We start from the raw sequence: 19,339 nt of genomic DNA, 5'->3' as shown, positions 1-19,339 counted from the left end.
CTTCACACTTTCAGGTCCACCGAAATCATCAAATGTCACCCCAATATCACTGGGGGGAATGACATCAGCTAGAAGTGCCTTCTCAAACTCATTGTCTATCTCAACATCCTACGTTGGACAAAATCCAGTTCATCAGTTCCTAAGTCAGTATCTGCCATATCAAATCAAGGAGCTTTTTATACAAATTTCGCAAACCATCTGTTGAGAGTAAGCAACAAGCAAGGGTAGTTTAGTAATTGTCTCAATTATACAGTCACTGTATTAGCAGTTAGTTAAGGGGTTGATCAAGATTATTTAAGGCAGTTAGAAGTAGTTACTCATTGAACTAGTGTATAAATACCTGCCATGTGTACAGTTCAATCAAGATAATCAATACATTCTACATGCTTTCTCTTAATTCTCTTCTTCTTCACTATTTCCTACTATACTTTCTTCATCATTTATCCCTCTAGGGAGTACATAATCTGCAAATTACACATATTACAACATGGTATCAGAGCCTACTAGGCGAAGCTAGTCGATTCTACTCAACTAATTTCTGTGACGCTGCTACTGATTCTTTCTATCTCTTCTCTTCGCTAAAGCTTTCTTGAAAATTCTAGCAGATAACAATTGTGCATCCTAGAGTCACAAATGCCTCATGTTCTAGTAGTGATCAAGCCTCTACCATGGATTACAATCACCCATTGTTCCTTCAACCCTCAGATGTAAGTGGCTCTCAGATAATTTCATTTCAATTAACTGGGGTTGAGAATTATGCAATATGGTATAGATCTATGAGAATTGCATTGTTAGGTAGAAAAACGCTAGGGTTGGTGGATGGTTCATGCCTAAAAGAAAGATTTCCAGAATTGGGAAATCATTGGGAAAGGGTAAATACCATAGTTCTATCTTGTCTTATGAATTCTGTGTCAAAGGGTCTGTTAGGAGGTATAATGTATGCTTCAAATGCTCAATCCATTTGGGAAGAATTGAATGAAAGGTTTCACAACATTGATGGGGAAAGAACTTTTAACATTCATAAAGAAATAGCTACCTTGAGTCAAGGAACTACTTTGGTGACTGTGTATTATTCAACGCTAAAGGATCTTTGGGAAGAATTTGAGTCTCTAGTTCCTGCTCCAGCCTGTAATTGTGGAAAGTCAAAAGAATATGTGCAACACATGCAGAAGTTGAAATTGTTCCAGTTTTTTATGGATCTAAACGATTCCTATATTCAGGCTAGAAGTCAAATCTTTTTAATGAACCCTATGCCATCAGTTAACCAGGCTTACTCTATGATCATCAGTGATGAGAGTCAAAAAACCATGAGTGCTAGTTCTGGGATATTAGGTTCTAATCCTGCCGTAATTCAAGGGTCTTATGATGTTGTCATGTACTCAAGAACTGGAACTAGTATTAATCACCACACCAAGAGGAGTTATAATCTTGTGTGTGATTTCTGTAAAATGAAAGGGCATATGAAGGAGTTTTGCTACAAACTGGTTGGGTATCCTCAAGATTCAAGTAAACAAAAAGGAAGAAGTCATCTAATATAGCCTATAGTGTTCAAACTGAGGAGCCTGAATTTGAAATTTTGAAGAGACAAAATTGGTCTAGTGGTAGTCAGGCTACAGAACATGCTAGTACACTCACGCAAGGCTCTCAACTGACTCAGAATCAGAAACACCAACTGGACAACTACACTATTTCTAAAGATCAGTATCAACAATTCCTCCAGTTCCTGAATCACACAAACAAATCAAAAGACATCTCATGTTCAGCTAATACTGCAGGTATTTGCACTTCATCAACGACATGTAACACCACCAAAAAGTGGATAGTGGACACAGGAGCCACTAACCATATGGTGTCTGAGTTGAGCATGCTTAACGCTCAGTCAATCTCAAAATCTAATCATCCAAGAAAGGTGTTTCTTCCAAATGGAGATATATCCTTAGTAACACATACAGGAGCAAGAAATTTAACCAAAGGACACACCATCACTAGTGTTTTGCATTTACCTCAGTTTAACTGTAACTTACTAGCTGTTGAGCTTCCTTTTTCCCTAACTTCTTTATATTTCAGGAGCTCTACAGTGGAAAGGTGAAGATGATTGGTAGAAAAGAAGATGGCCTTTACTTCCTAACAAACAACTCTTTTATAGATGACAAGGACTTACATACTTCATGTAATGATTTAGCTGCTAAGTTTTATGGTTATGTTACTACTGATTTAGATATAGATACTTGGCATAAAAGGCTTGGCCATGTCTTATCTACTGTTTTGAAGAAAATTCTAGTTGTAAAGACCAATGATGTTGCCAACATACTGAATAAATGCCAAATTTTTCCCTGTGCTAAACAAATTAGACTCCCATTTCCTGCAAGTAGTATTAAAAGCATGTCTGTATTTGATCTCATCCACATGGATTTGTGGGGACCTTACAAAGAACCTACATTTGATGGAAATAGATTTTCTTAACCATTGTTGATGATTTTTCAAGAATGACATGGACTTTTCAGCTTAAATTCAAATCTAATGTATGTGAAGTCCTTAAAAAATTTCTTGTGTATATTCACACTCAGTTTAACAAAACGGTGAAAGCAATCAGGACTGATAATGGGACTAAATTTGTAAATTCTGTTTGCACCAACTTATTCTCTTCTTTGGGAATCATACACCAGAGAATTTGTGTTTACACCCCTCAGCAAAATGGTGTTGCTGAGAGGAAACACAAACACATTCTTGAACTAACTAGAGCTACAAGTTTTCAAGCATATATTCCTATACAGTTTTGGGGCTGTAGTTTACAAGCTACAACCTATATTATAAACAGATTACCTAGTTCTGTTATCAACAATAAAACTCCTTCTGAAAGATTATATGATAGAAAACCTTCTATAAGTCATCTCAGGGTTATAGGACGTCTTTGCTATGCTAAAATAGTTCAAGAACTAGATAAGCTTAAGTCTAGACCAAGGCCTGCTGTACTTATGGGATACTCAGAAGTACAAAAGGTATACATTCTTTATGATTTAAAACTAACTCTTTCTTTATCAATAGAGATGTTACTTTTAAGGAAGATGTGTTTCCATTCATAATAGTGAAACAAGATGCTGATCCAAGCATATTTCAATAAGTTGAATTAAGCTATGAGGAATTGGAAGCCGGTGAAGGATTAAATCCACCTCTATCATCTACAATTCCTCCACCACATCCCCCAGAAGTTGATCACCAAAGAAATGGTTATTCAATACCTCACACTGACCATATGGATAATATTCAGGAGCACAGAAGATTATAAAGGGAAAGGAGGCCACCCCTGTGGATGAAAGATTTTGTGTCACTATGTGTTCAAGATGGGCCCTATCTTATAGCCAACTACATAGCATATGATCAGATATCTGCTTTCTATCAGACATATTTAGCTAATATGTCTAATATGACTGAACCAAAAACCTTCAATGAGGCTGTTGTTGATCCAAGATGGATGGAACCCATGCAGTCAGAAATTTCTGCACTTGAAGGTAATCAGACCTGGGAAATTGTTAAACTACCTGAAGGGAAAAAGCCTATAGGATGTAAGTGGATTTATAAGATTAAATACAAGTCAACGGGTGAAATTTAAAGACTAAAGGCTAGACTTGTAGCTAAGGGGTATAGTCAAAAGGAAGGGATTGACTATCAAGAGACTTTTTTCCCCATAGTTAAGATGAAAACTATCAGGACAATCTTACCCATTGCTGCTCAAAATCAGTGGCATATATATCAGATGGATGTATTTAATGCCTTCCTTTAGGGAGATTTATTTGATGAGATTTATATGAAAATACCTCAGGGATTTCAAAGTCAAGGGGAGAAGATAGTGTGCAGACTTAGAAAATCCCTCTATGGTTTCAAACAAGCTCCAAGACAATGGAATGCTAAACTGTCGGAAGCTTTGATCAATCTTCAGTTCAAACAAAGTGAGTTGGATCACTCTTTATTCATCAAGAAATAAAAAGTTGGGGTTGTCATAGTTCTCATATATGTTGATGATATGCTCATAACGGGAGACAGTATCAATGTCATAGAAGAGACTAAAGCAAATTTAAAGAAGGTGTTCAAGATGAAGGATCTAGGAGAGTCAAAAGACAGCCTAGGAATTGAATTTGCTAGATCTAAGCATGGAATCTTAATGCACCAAAGGAAATATTCCTTGGAACTCATTGCAGAAACGGGACTAAGTGGTGCAAAACCTGCAGCAACACCTGTAGATACAAACACAAAGCTGACAACCAAAGAGTTTGATGACTATATCAAAAGCACTGAATCATCTGTAGTAAATGATTCCTTAGTTGACCAAGGAAAGTATCAAATGTTAATAGGTAAACTTCTATATCTTACCACGACAAAACCTGATATAGCATTTGCAGTACAAACTCTAAGTCAGTACTTACAACAGCCAAAACAGTCTCACATGGAAACTGCTATGAGAGTTGTGAGGTACATCAAGAATCATCCAGGTCAAGGTGTACTTTTATCCGGTAAGAGTAACACTGATATCATAGCATACTGTGATGCTAACTGGGCAGCATGTCCTCATACTAGAAAGTCAGTTTCAGGCTACTATGTGAAACTAGGTGACTCACTGGTGTCATGGAAATCCAAGAAACAAAACACCAAATCTAGAAGCTCTGCAGAATTTGAACACAGGAGCATGGCTACAATAGTAACTAAATTAGTTTGGATCTTGGGATTGATGAAAGAGCTTGGAATTGAGGTAAAGCAACCTGTTCAAATATTCACAGACAGTAAAGCAGCAATGCAAATGGATGCCAATCTAGTTTACCATGAAAGTACCAAACACATTGAAATAGATTTCCATTACATTCGGGAGAAGATCAATCAAGGAATGGTGACAACTAGATATGTTTCAATAAGGGATCAACCAGCTGACTTACTAACCAAATTGGTCATTCATAACTTTAAAGGTCAGAAAGCCTTACTGTTTTCAAGCTATTAAAATTTTCTTTCACTGTTAGGGTTTAGCATCTTGATCCAGTTGTTGTTTCCAAGTAGACAGAAGTTCTTCATCCTGCAATACTCAAAGCCACTTAGTGATTTGCTAAAGAATTTAAAATTCTATAGAATTTAAAAAACAAACCTGCGGCATGTAGATAACCATTTTATTTGGGAAAAGTTTCGTCAGAAATTTATTTGGGCTTGCAACCTATTTCCCCTTGTCTTGCATCTTCCCAAAACTATCCTGAACACGTCAAAATTCAGTACTATTTTAAAAAGACAATTAAGTTGTCATATGGCTGTGTTTATTCAACGGTAATACAACACAAGGGCAAATTCATATCCAGGTTCTTCGAATGTAAATGACACTTTTTGGAAAAGATAAATTTCTTTTAAACAATGTAAAATGAAGAGGAAAGGAACCGAAAGACAACGAAGAATTAGAAAAATTATTTTTAAAAAAAAATGAGGACAATAAAGGCCTAATTCACGGCCATAAGCAAGAGGAACTTAGTTAGAATTAGAATATTTTTGTGGTTTGGTTTTATAAAATATTGGTTGAGACATTTCTCAAAGAAGTAGCTGCTTTTAGAAAATAAGATCACTTTGATGGTTTAATGTCTGAAATTCCTTTTAGATTGTTTTACAAAATAAGCCTAGTTTCCAAACAAACAAGTAGTAATTTGTATCCAAATGCCTTATTTTAATATCAAAGACATATCGTTCTTCCAAAATTAATCCCCCCAAAATGCTCAACAGGACCCAAAAAAATAGATGAAAAAGAACACAAGCGGCCTACAGGTAAAGCTGGGTTCTTTTCCCGTTATTTATAATTCGACATCCTCATTTACAAGATATTTTCAGCACTAACTGAAAGTTCTTAAAAAAAACTGAAGAGCTTATACCGGGAAGGCGAGCTCATATAAAATGCTGCCCAATTTGGTGAAGAGAGATCCTTTAGGCTGTGACTGCAAAGAGCAAAATAGAAAAAGCATGTTTAGGCTTTATTTTGTCAAGCAATTGAAAGGATATATGTGTAAAAATATGGCATTGGGCATAACTTGACCCCAAGGGATAGATAGCTCATTAGGGGAGTATTTACCCAAGTCCATATAAACAAACCACCACTCCAATACCCAACTAATGTGGGATTGTATCAACCTCTACATACCTTAGAGCTTTTTTGTGCTTCTCGCTTTTAAGAACGTTGGTCATTCTTTCAAATTGTTTTGCTTTGTAATGCTTTTATTTGCACCGAGGATCTATCAGTCTTTCTACCTTGTAGGGGTAAGGTCCCCATACTCTACTTGTGGGATTACATTGGGTATGTCATTGTTATCGTTGTCGTTGAGAGTGTGGGTGTATGCCACACTATGTAGTGTTCATATGTGTGTGTGTGTGTGAAAATGATCTGTGTGTTTGTGCCTGTGTGTCTGTGTATGTTGCATGTGCATGCATGCATTGATATATAGCTAAACTAATGTCTCTTTTGTGATGCGAAGTTGATATTTTGAACTTTTTGCTATAAACTAATGTTGATATTTTCCAGATCAACATCCTGAGCCAAGTTTTCTTTTGCGAGTATCACTTTTAGAATTTTTGCTCTGTTTGGAGCATCTGGTAAATTGACCATCAACCTGTACAGAAAAGACACGAAAAGGGCATTAAGCAAGTGTTAAAAGAATTTCTTCAATTATATCTGCAAATTAGTCATTCCTCTTTTACCTGCGTGGAAGTCGCCTTATAACAGCTTCATCAAGGTCAAATGGCCTGTTCGTTGCTGCAAGTACCAGAACTCGTTCAGTATCCTTTGTGCGTAACCCATCCCAATTCAGCATGAATTCATTTTTCAATCTGCACATTGCCTGATGTTCTTCATGATTTTCTCTTCTTCCCAGCATACTATCAACCTTGAGAAAGCCGCATAAACAAACAGGAGACAAAAGGGATCAGAAAAAGGATCAAATTTTAAAGCATGAAGGATGAAAGAAACATGCTAACGTCTAAGGAAGCATACTTCATCTACAAAAATAATGCTGGGAGCAATTTTACTAGCCAGCGAGAAGACAGCTTTTATGCATTTCTCACCCTCGCTAGACCACTGCGGCATTGGAAAAGAAAAAGATTAAGGTTGTTCTAATGCTAAGAAACTACTATGAACAACATCACCTATACTCAATAGACCACAAATAAGCTCCAACAAAACAAACCTTTGAACTGATACTTGACATTGAAATATTAATAAAATTTGCTCCCGCTTCAGTGGCAACGGCTTTTGCCAGCATGGTTTTCCCAGTTCCAGGAGGACCAACAAAAGTATTCCTTTGTAGGGCTGCGAATAAAATTGAAGAGCAATATTTGCTTAAATAAACACAAATCTCTAGATAATGCTTGAAAATTCAAGTCCCAAAAGAAGAAACAACAGTTGGAGTAACATTTTTCATCAAGCACAAACTTCCTGTCAAACTGCTCATATGAGACAAACCCAAGAGTAAGAAATATAAGTAACTATCTTCATCTTCAAGTTTAACTGTGGAAGTAATGTGGTCAAACTTAAACCAACATTATTAGGTAATACTAATACTCTTATTTTATTGGGAAAAACAAATGGATAAAAACAAAGCTGGAGTAATTGATCCTTGAATGAAAAGGTCAAATACTTCCAAACTTTTATACAAGCTAATCTACTTAGACGAGCAAAATATGGAGAAATTGCAAATGTAAACCTTGGTTAGTTGACTCTTGGAGAAAAGTTCAGGTCTTTGTAATGGAAGCATGATCAGCTCTTTTAATGTATCCTTGACACTTTCAAGTGCACCGATATCATCAAATGTCACCCCAATATCACTGGGGGAATGACATCAGCCAGAAGTGCCTTCTCAAACTCATTGTCTGTCTCAACATCCTGCGTTGGACAAAAACTAGTTCGTCAGTATCTGCCATATCAAATCAAGGAGCTTTTTATACAAATTTCGCAAAGCATCTGTTGAGAGTAAGTAACAAGCAAGGGTAGTTTAGTAAATGTCTCAATTATACAGTCACTGTATTAGCAGTTAGTTAAGGGGTTGATTAAGATTAGTTAAGGCAGTTAGAAGTAGTTACTCATTAAACTAGTGTGTAAATACCTGCCAAGTGTACAGTTCAATCAAGATAATCAATACATTCTACATGATTTCTCTTAATTCTCTTCTTCTTCACTATTTCCTACTATACTTTCTTCATCAATAATCCCTATAGGGAGTACATAATCTACAGATTACAACATGGTATCAGAGCCTACTAGGCGAAGCTAGTCAATTCTGCTCAACTAATTTCTGTGACGCTGCTACTAATTCTTTCCTTCTCTTCTCTTCGCTGAAGGTTTCTTGAAAATTCTAGATGATAACAATGGCGCCTCCTAGAGTCACAAATGCCTCATGTTCCAGTAGTGATCAAGCCTCTACCATGAATTACAATCACCCACTGTTCCTTCAACCCTCATATGTAAGTGGCTCTCAGATAATTTCATTTCAATTAATTGTGGTTGAGAATTATGCACTATGGTATAGATCTATGAGAATTGCATTGTTGGGTAGAAACAAGCTAGGGTTGGTGGATGGTTCATGCCTAAAAGAAAGATTTCCAGAATTGGGAAATCATTGGGAAAGGGTAAATGCCATAGTTCTTAGTGTGAGTTACTGCATTATTCTTCGTGGTATTAGAGCTTACTAAATTGAATTGGTGCCCTTGTCGGTCCAACAATTTTTGTTATGAATTTTTGGTGTCCATCTACACATTCAAGAATTTCTGAATTCTGGTAATTTCTTGGTTACTCTGAAAGTAACTGCTTGACTAAGTGAGTTGCTCTGAAAGGAACTCTACTCTATTGAAGATGACTCTACTCTATGAAAGGAACTCTACTTACTGACAACATATTCTTTGTTAACAAGGATGTCATTTTCTTGAAAGATATATTTCCATTCAAGGATACTATGACTTAAGCTTTATAATCGTTATTTTCTATATGTGACTTGACAACAGGAAGTAGTGATGAGTTAGCTATTGATATGATAGGAGTTAAGCCCGGTTCACAGTCACAAGCACCTGCTGGTAACAACTCACAATCACAACCAACTATTGAGAATGACTCATAATTACAATTTCATACTGAACAACTATAAAATACAACTATACTACTCAAGTCCGGTCAACTACAGTTCTTGTTGCATAAATTCCTGCTATAACAAGATACTACACAAGAAGAATAACTAGACAAAATGCTGCTGAATTGCCTAAACAAGCTACTACACACCCTTATCAAAGAAATTCCACCAGGGGTACACATCCACCTAGATGGATGAAAGACTTTGTGTCATTAAATATAAATGACAACATCTTATATCCTCTCTCAAACTATGTTTCTTTAATCTTTCTGACAAGTATCAATGCTAGTTATCTAACTTCTCAAACCTTATTGAACCAACCACTTATGCAGAGGCTGTCAAAGATGCTAGGTGGGTATATGCTATGCAAATTGAGATAGCTGCTCTTAAAACAACAATACTTGGCAGGTGGTCACTCTTCCGAAAGGCAAGTATCCTATAGGGTGCAAATGGATTGACAAAATCAAGTGAAAAGCTTCAGGAGAAATAGAACGATTCAAGGCAAGGTTGGTATCAAAATGGTTCAGTCAAAAGGAAGGGATAGACTATCAAGAAACCTTTAGGCCAATGGTAAAAATGGTTACTCTAAGGACTATCTTGACTATTGCAGCAACTAGGAATTGGCGTATCCATCAAATAAATGTATATAATGCCTTTTTACAATGTGATTTGGAAGATGAGACTATATGAGACTTTCACAAGGTTTTAAAAGTTAGGGGGAGAGACAAGTGTACAGACTTTCAAAATCCATGTATGGATTGAAGCAAGCACCAAGACAATGGAATGCAAAACTACATCAAGCCTTGACTAGATATAACTTCAGACAGAGTCAGTATGATCATTCTCTTTACATCATAGAGACATGTGAAGGAATAGTTGTTGTACTAGTTTATGTAGATGACATACTAGTGACTGGTAGCAAACTTGATCAAATAAGTGAAACCAAAGAGGCTCTTCACAAAGCTTTTAAGATAAAGGATCTTAAAGAACTAAAGTACTTCCTAGGCACTGAATTTGCAAGGTCTAAACAATGAATTATGATGCATCAGAGGAAGTATGTAATGGAATTAATCTCAGAAACAGGTCTCAGTGCTGGTAAACCAGCACCTACTCCACTTGATACTATAGAGAAATTAACAACTACAGAATATGATCAACATACTTCAGATGATGCAAGGTCAAAAGATGAAGTATTAGCTGATCAAGGATGTACCAAAGGATAATAGGTAAGTTGTTATACCTCACATAACAAGACCAAACATAGCATATAGTGTGCAGACCTTGAGTAAGTTCTTGCAGTGTCTAAAATAGTCTCACATGAATGCAACACTTAGAATCATCAAATATATAAAAGGAAAATCAGAATAAGGTCTTCTCATGTTTAGCTCAAAAGAAGATGTTTTTATAGCTCATTGTGATACAGATTGGGCTGCATGTGCTTTCTCTAGGAAGTCTATTACAGGCTTTACTATTAAACTAGGTGAATCTCTAATTTCTTGGAAGTCAAAGAAACAATGAACTGTTTCTAGGAGTTTAGCTAAATTAGAGTATAGAATCCTTGCTTCAATAGTTGCAGAACTTACATAGCTAGTTGGTTTGATCAAGGATGTAGGTGTTCAACTACAACTACCTCTGACCATCTTCAGTGACAGCAAAGTAGCTTTGCAAATAGATACAAATCCTGTAGCTACCATGAGAAGACTAAACATATAGAAAGAGACTGCTACTTTGTAAGGAAAAAGATCCAAAAAGGGCTGATCAAGACTGAATATATATTCACTCATGCCCAACCCGCAAATGCTTTCACTAAAGGCTTAACCAAGGTTCAACATAAATACTTAATGTCCAAACTTGACCTTGTCAATCTCTTTGCAGTGCCAAGTTTGAGAAGGAGTGTTGAGTAATGAGAGTAAAGAAAGAAAAAGAAGGAAAAGTAAGTTGAAGTGTCAATAAGTTAGTTACATTGTTGAAGTCAGTTAGTTAGTTGGCACCGCACTATTAAGCCATCATCTACTCTATATATAGTCGACTATGTACTACTAGCAAGAACAGAATTTTGAATACATCTATACAACACAATGATTTACTCTTCTTCTTCTCTTTTCTTCCCTGATTCTAAGATAGTTGATCTTCTCTTATCTCTTCCTCCATCTCTCTCTCTGCTTACACTGATTTACTCTTAGTGTGAGTTACTGCATTATTCTTCAATTACCATCAAAATAAGATGAGGCATGGCTAACCCTGGGTAAACGGCAACATCTAATAAAAGAGTAATGTCCTATGAACCAATGTGATCCATTCAATACCCTATTGCACGTCTAAAATTAGATATCTAGTACATCGACAATATAACAAGGGGGCCTTGCATTGTTTAAATCAAGAACGAGAACGAGTATGCTCCGATACTAAGTTGAAATGTGTAATCTATCTCATCTAAAAATTTAAATTGTTAAAATGAACACACTTTTAATTCATTGATTAATTAATTTTTTTATGACCGAGAAATTCATCTAAGGCCAACCCTTAACCAACGGTAGCTTCAAAATTTGAGAATAATGGGACCGTGCCTCTACCCTTCTCTATGTAAATACCAATACAAGGCTTAGTTTGCATGGCACGAGGTTCAAATATGTGACCTAAGTATAGAAAGAAAGTAATACCCTAAAACCAAAATTACACATATCATACAGAAACAAGATTGTCTTAGATAATAACATAGAAGTAGTCAGTTGGAACAGGATTAGAGACCTTTCCACATTCACAAGTGATTATTTTTCTTATATAGAAATGGATCTGGGAGACTACTTTTTCTTCATGCCACAGTTGTGGACCACTTGAAATTTTATTGTAACTCACTCGAAAAATTCGAACCTATTTGACTACTTTATCCTTTGCTTACATCATGGTCATGCTTTGTCTAAGGGATAACACTTACTATAGACCCCATTTTCAATTTTGGAAAGAAAAAGAATAGTAAATTCAATAAACCAAGTACTTTCACTATTTAATGATAATTTATATTTCCTAGCACTTCAACAAATTCTTAGACTAAAGCACCGGTGAACGTTTTCATAACACTATATAGAATTTGTGAATGTTCTTATATATATCTTACTATTTTATTAAAGTTTGCCTTGAATTTTAGGTAATAGTTGGGAGTTGGGACCAAGAAAATTACTATATTCTTTTCCTTTTTATGAAGTCACTATTTAAATTGATCTGCATTAGCTCAAAGGTCTCAAATTTTTTTGTCTAATACAAATATTACATACCAACTTCTTTTTCTTTTTGCAAACTTAATTAATTCACTAATAAGTTAACATGAACAAAAATTAAGACCCGTCTAACATATAGTGAAAATATTTTTATAATGAAAAGAAAATATTTTTATTTCTTAACTAGAATATATGAAAATATAAGAAGTATCAGGAAATGCCCAAAAGACCAAAGAAAAAAGCGAAAAAATGACAAAAAAATTAAAGGAAACAAAATAGAACTCCAGATATACAATGGTAATTGGATTATGCTATGTGATCTAGTTGCCTAGTTGACTACCTTAAGTAATATGGAAAGTCATCGAATGATACTTCTATATTTTGTCCGTCAATGATTGCAGCATAAAGTTTTCCCATAACTGCAGCAGATTTTGAAGACATCTCTGAAGTTGAAGCAGGCATTGATTCTGTAATCCACCATCTTTCCTCCAACATTTGTTAATAAATAAGTTTTTATGTATGGATCAGTCTGCGAGCTCATAGCAACAAGGCCAAGAGAAATGGTTCAGCAAATGACTTAGCATTGCCTACCTGTACGCATCAAGAGGGAAGGAGGCATGCAGCTCATTTCTTGGGTGTTTATTACCACTAACCTGAGATGTCGGTTTCAAAGAAAATAGATCTCGACATGGGTTTGAAAATACCGACAAATCAAAAGCACGAGCAATACCAAAACATCTTCTACCTGGTTTTCGATATTCAACAGTTTTCCTTTTCCGGCACTGGTCCCAACATCTGAAGGCGACACCAATAGTAACTGAACAATCTATATAGAACAATGTCAAGGATATTCAATCATATAGATGAGAAATAGTAAAGAATCACAAAAACCATAAGGATTGAGCAATTACAAATGGAATCACAATAGCTCCTACAGCAACATGTAGAGGATACGTAAGAATTATTTTCTGCTTGACTTAAGACAACTTCATCGCCTGAATTGAGAAAGCAAAAAGAATATTTGCTGATGGTCTTTCCATTGGCTTGCACATGGCTGCTTCCTTTTCTATCAAGCAAAGCCACCCACTTGCCTTGATGCTGATCATGTCCACAAACAATGAGTAATCTATATACATTATGAAGTTCACAACCTTAGAAAATAGTCAAACAAATGTCAACTAATGCAGTCCTTCGATATGCGACCGGCCAGTCTTTGCAACGGGCGGTAAAAAATTATATTATTTATGCATTATTAAAATTATATTTTATGTATATATAATAGATGTCGACTTCTTCGATTAGTTTTTCTTCAAATTTTGAACCCTCTTCGTCGAAATCCTGACTTCGCCCGACATGTTCGTATTCAAATTTCTATATATGGTAATCTCTCAGGAAGAAAATTAAGTGCCTAAAGATAGTTTGCTCCAACTGCTTTAAGAGATTCCAAGGAATAAGACAGCGCCCAAAGAGAATTTTTGAAGATACTACAGATAATTCTTATCGAGAAAAGATCTGTTCATCAGCATTGACAAGAAAAAATTATTTCTTTTAATTTGTTTCGAAAAGCATCTTCATACAAAAAATTTCACTTGTAGACAGCGTGTTTTGAATTATGGCAAACAGACTTAAACTGCTGAACAAACAGGAAAGTCAAGGCGGTCCAAATTTAGAGCACTACATTTACAAGCCTTATAAAGCACGTCATCGCAGCAGCAGGTGTGTCTTTGTTCGCACCAACCGCCAAAAAAGTCTTATTAACCTCTACTGTTGGGTTCTGCAGTATATACATTCTATTAGATATCAAATCTATAAATCAATATTCAACAGAAAAATAGTTAACGAAAAACAAATGCTACTACTAAAAGAAGACCTCGGGATACTCTGATATGAGTCTGCACCAAGGCTTGTCCGATACAAAACCTGAATGACATCAAAGACTCTCCTAAGAAAATAGAAAAGATAAATAAAGTGTTTTCTACATCCACTTTTTGTTTGTCGATTATTGACTTGACATCAAAGACAATTTTATTATATCACTTTTTTTAATATAATAAATCTAATAAATAAATTGTAAAAAGATTATAAATAATAACAAGGGTAAATTAGGAATAGAAAAGATAAATTATTTTTAAACTAATAAGAATAAATTAGGAATAAATAGATAAATTATTTTTAAACAGGATTTGACGTTATATTTTTAATATACCTTGCACCTTCTGTAAGGTGTGACTAAAGTGGAGGAACTAAGGAAGTAAATAACAAAAAAACACTTGCCTACTGGGGTAGGTGTGAAAACTCCACCGTCCACTTTTCCGTCAGCCGCAGCCTAGATTTTTCCGTCAGGCGCAGCCTCAACCTTTTCGTCAGCTGTGTTGTTAACTTTTTCATCAGCTACGTTGTCAGCTTCAAGTTCTGGTTGATCAGATGAGTGTAACTCCTTTGAATTATCCGATGGAAGCATTGATATTTTTTCCAAAGTATCCACATTGTCATCTCCCTAAAAAATCAATTTACACCAATCAAAAAGAACCAAAAACGAATCAATTTACTCATCAAATGCTTAACAAAAAGCCCAAGAAAAAAAAAAGATAAGTAGAATTTTGAGTGAATCCTTGGACGTTTTAGAAAAGGAGGTATATCATCTACCAAAAAAATTAATTTACTAACCAAACACTTAACAAAAAACAAAAAAAAATGAATGAAGTAGAAATTTGAGTGCACCTTTAGACGCTTCACAGAAGGAGGTGCATCATCCACCTAAATAAAATTGAATTTGATACAATCAAGGAAGAGAAAAAAAAAAGGATCAATAATCATCAAATGCTTAACAAAAAACTAAAATAAAATAAATGAATGAAGTGAAAATTTATATGAACCTCTGGATGCTTCGAAAATGGAAGTACATCATCAGATAACGATGATGGCCTCTTGTTTCCGGTGGGCGGTAAGGAACCAGTCGGTTGTTTTGGCGATACCATTTTTGTTTAGTGAAAGAGAGGAACTACTTGATTTTTTGGCTTGTTGCTTTGTTCAACTTTGATGTTGATACTTCAGTAGTGTTGGTTTTTTGAAAGATATTAGAGTATCGACAGGTAAGCACAGTTGGGCAGAAAAGTAATTAACCAACAAAAAAAATATTTGACTTTTTATATTTCAACGAGATTACATTAATACGGAGTATTCTACTGCATAAGTCATTTATCATTGTAAGAAAAAACATAAATATCATTAAAGGACCCGTTTGATAACGAAAATTTTTTCTCTTTTTTCCGGAATTGAACTTCAGAAATGATTGGTCATAAAATTTGGAAAATTATATTTTTACTTTTCGAGAATTTTTTAAATTCCAAAAACAATAAAAAAGCTATCACTTTTTTCACTCCAAATTACCCACAAAAGTTCAAAAATATCTCAAATTTATTTAATTGCCAAGCACAACTTTAATTTTTAAATATCATTGTTCACTTTGAAAGTAAAAATTATTTTTTTTTATTTTCACAACGAAACATGGTCAAACAATAACTTTTTTTTTGGAGGGGGGTGGGGGGGTGGGGGGGGGATTTATTGTTTATTAATCAAGCCACAAGCTTGTCCTAAAAAGGTTAAGTGATTGTTGTAAATATAATTTGGTTTTTAAGACCGGAGTCAAATTCTATAGTGAACTAAGATTCGTTGTTCAGTATCGCAAAGAAAATAAGTTGGAACAATTATTTGATTTTCATGATTAAGATTTTTGTTTTAAACTATATAACCAATAAATCAAACTAACTAGAAAATGGGTTGATATCATGATTAAGAAGCCTAAAGTTATGATTTCTTTATTTTCCTGATTCATTCTCACTATGTTATATAATCTAGCCAAATTAATCTTTACCGATCATGAATCTTTTTTTACCACAGATATCTCTGGACCACTAAGTTTAGTAATTTTCTAGTGTTATTCACTCGAACTAACACTAGCAGAACCAATTAATCTATTCACTTAGATTGCATCAAAGTTTGGTCATTAAACTTTTAAATCCCAATCATTAAACTATTAAGGAAAAAAGCTCAAATATGTCATTGAACTATTAGAAATGACTCATTTATGTCATCCGTTGAAAGTTTGGTCTCGTTTATGCCATTGCCGTTACAAAATATGCCCATTTATGTCATTATTTTGTAACGGTGGTTTTGTAAAACCACCTTTGCTATATGGACTCTTATTAGAGGTCCACATCACCAAACTAGACACACTAAAAATACTACTCATTTAAAAATTTAAATAGCATAAAAATTTGATTTTACTCTATCCGATATTAATCAAATCCAATAATCAAAAAATTTTTTTTAAAAAAATTAGAAATTCCAATGAAAATTGTTTATTAAAAAAAAACTGCAGATACTGGAGGTATGAAATTGAAATCTGCAAGTATTTCTACTGTTTTGCATATTATTCATTATCATTGAAGAATTAGTCTTTTTTTTTTTTTCACAACAAAGCGATTAATGGGTTGAAGATTCTGCCATTCAAAACAAAAAAGAAGGCAAGATAAATAAGTAAACATAACAAGTGAAAGTAAATCATCCCTAAAAACTAAGTTCTAACCCTTGAACAATGTAACCTTGGCATAATCCAAGTTGTTCATAGAAACAAACTCGTGTTGACTAAACTCCAACATGCAGTCTCCATAGAAGCCATTAGGCCATGCATATCCCTTCAATTACACAATATACACTTCTGATATATTGAACAATAATTCATCAATGATATGAACAATATGCAAAACAATCACAATACTTGCAGTTTTCAGTTTCATCGAAATGAACCCCCACCCCACCCACCCACCCACCCACCCACAACAAAGCAGTATTTGCAGTTTTTTTATAAACTATTTCGTTGCATTTTCAAACTTTCTTTTTAAAAAAAAAAAAAACAGTTATTGAATTTGATTGATTAGGATAGAATAATATGGAATATGGTTATGTTATTTAAAATGAGTCTTTTTTAAAATGAGTAATACTTTTACTAGGTCCAATTGGTGATGTGAACCACATAGCAAAGGTTGTTTTACAATACCACCGTTAAAAAATAATGGCATAAATGAGCATATTTTGTAACGATAATGACAAACGAGTCAAACTTTTAACGGATCGCATAGATAAACCATTTCTAATAGTTCAATGCTTCGAAGTGACATTGTTCAACTAACACCTAATCACAAAGTCGCTCTCGAGAACAACAAAATATGATAGCATTGTTAGCCGGCGGCCAGTCAATTAACTAGCTAGTATCATTGTGTAGTTGAACAAATAGAAATAAACAAAATGACTCAATTATATAAAAACATAAGAAGAATTGACATCTTACAAAATGCCCGTCAAACTCTAGATAAGGAACCAAGCGACTCATAATATTGTTTAAGTACATGTATAGTATAGAATTCCATAACAACAAGTAAAAGAAAGGAGAAAGTGAAACACTAAGTCGAATACCTCTTCGCTTCCACCTCTCTCCATGTTCTTGCCTCCCAAAGAACCTTTGGCGTTTTTTGTTTCCCACCTCCTCAACATGTTTTCTAGCGTGTTTTTATGACCTAAGAGGTGTGGGAATTCAAAATTCACAGAATCAATTTTTTCTGACTCGTCTAAGCTCATGCTTTGTGGGGATTCCAGACAAGCCTGGTCAGCTCTAAAGTTGCTCTTGTTTTCTGACTCTTCCGTCTATCTCACTTCATGAGGTCCGAGGTCCTTAGATGAGTCCAGCAATCCTTCTTCCTTCTTTTGCTTCAAATCAAGCCAAAATCACTTTAGTTTGATCATGTTCATCTAATGCATTTTCTATATGCATAAAACTCTTATAAATAACATTTCATAGAAGACAAACAACTTAGCAAGGTTAATATATAATATTCTTTTTTTTAAGATCGTGATGTCTGGACCAACTTTTGTGCACCTCAAGAAATTTCACGGGATACCTATAATAGATAGTTCACAAAGTGCTGAAAGTTGGAATGTAATTAATAGGCCCCTATTCATAAGTGTCTATGCATGTTGAAATGATCAGTTCTTAATTAATCAAATGTATGTATCAGAGATTATTAAACATCTTTCCTAATAATTTGTAACAACTTGGCCTATTCCAAATGGCTATTTTAGTAGCCCATGAAAGACTATACTAACTAGTTGTCCCATTTGTAACTACATGCTTTCAGTTTCCAAAAAAAAAGATAATTAATTAATTAATTGTGTCAAACTTTTCAGTTTTAGAATAGTTACGAAATCTCCACAAATTAAGGGTGTCAAGTGGGTCGGCCCGACCCGGCCCGACCCTTGTAACAAACCCATCCTTGTTTGACCCAGCCCGGTAAGCCCTAGGGCTTTAGGGTTTTGGGTCCCGGACTGGTTATTTTTTTAAAATGGGCCCGGCTAACCCAGCCCGAACCAAGCCCGGTACAGGCCCGCTGGTTAACCGGCCCGGCTCGAATACCTTTTTTTTTAAAAAAAAAAGGATTTTGGGCCAAACTAGCCGTTGGCCCAATGGCTATATAGCCGTTTTTCGGTCCAAACGGCTAGTTTGGACCCATTTATTAAAAAAAAAAAAATTAACTTTAAAAAATATTTTTTAATCCCAAAAAAATTCTATAAATACCCTACAACTTCAAATCATTTTTCACACAATTTTTCACTCTCTCAAATCTCAATTCTCAATTCTCAATTCTCAAATATTGACTATATTTAATTTCTTAAAGTGCTCACTTTAATTTTTTAATTTTTCATTTACAAAGTACGCGCGGAAGTTTCTAAAGTCCCAACCTTCGGATACTTCAAAAATTTGATATTTTCGTTCCATCTCTTACGTTTAATTTTTAGTTTTTGTATTAATTATTTGATATTTAATTTTATTATATTTGTGTATTTTGAATATTTTTAGTTTAATTTAATTTATATTATGGATAAATTAAGAAACCTCGCTACTAAAGGTGTTAAAATTTTTTGTCCCGGAAGCGTTAGTGG

The 19,339-nt window shown here is 34.7% G+C and overlaps 1 protein-coding gene and 2 long non-coding RNA genes across 3 annotated transcripts; all 3 read right to left on the bottom strand.

Moving 5' to 3' along the window:
* Positions 1-19: 19 nt before the first annotated feature.
* LOC107853134 lies at positions 20-6,602 on the bottom strand. The gene is made up of 4 exons (XR_001669675.2): positions 5,892-6,602; positions 5,129-5,230; positions 4,971-5,059; positions 20-108 (listed from the first exon to the last, which is right to left on the bottom strand). It is a non-coding gene; the product is annotated as an uncharacterized LOC107853134 (long non-coding RNA).
* A 6,056-nt stretch (positions 6,603-12,658) lies between these two features.
* On the bottom strand, positions 12,659-13,530 carry LOC107853136. The gene is made up of 3 exons (XR_007056791.1): positions 13,298-13,530; positions 12,935-13,169; positions 12,659-12,824 (listed from the first exon to the last, which is right to left on the bottom strand). It is a non-coding gene; the product is annotated as an uncharacterized LOC107853136 (long non-coding RNA).
* A 1,084-nt stretch (positions 13,531-14,614) lies between these two features.
* Positions 14,615-15,384, bottom strand: LOC107853135. Its single transcript, XM_016698139.2, has 3 exons — positions 15,220-15,384; positions 15,065-15,100; positions 14,615-14,840 (listed from the first exon to the last, which is right to left on the bottom strand). The coding sequence occupies exons 1-3, from the start codon at positions 15,319-15,321 to the stop codon at positions 14,670-14,672; spliced, it is 309 nt and encodes a 102-aa protein (XP_016553625.1). The 5' UTR covers positions 15,322-15,384; the 3' UTR covers positions 14,615-14,669.
* Positions 15,385-19,339: the final 3,955 nt, after the last annotated feature.

The sequence above is a fragment of the Capsicum annuum genome, chromosome 6, assembly GCF_002878395.1.
Source record: "Capsicum annuum cultivar UCD-10X-F1 chromosome 6, UCD10Xv1.1, whole genome shotgun sequence".
Taxonomy (NCBI): Eukaryota; Viridiplantae; Streptophyta; class Magnoliopsida; order Solanales; family Solanaceae; genus Capsicum; species Capsicum annuum.
The sequence above is the reverse complement of the archived record's forward strand: the minus strand, read 5'-3'. Positions and strand labels throughout refer to the sequence as shown.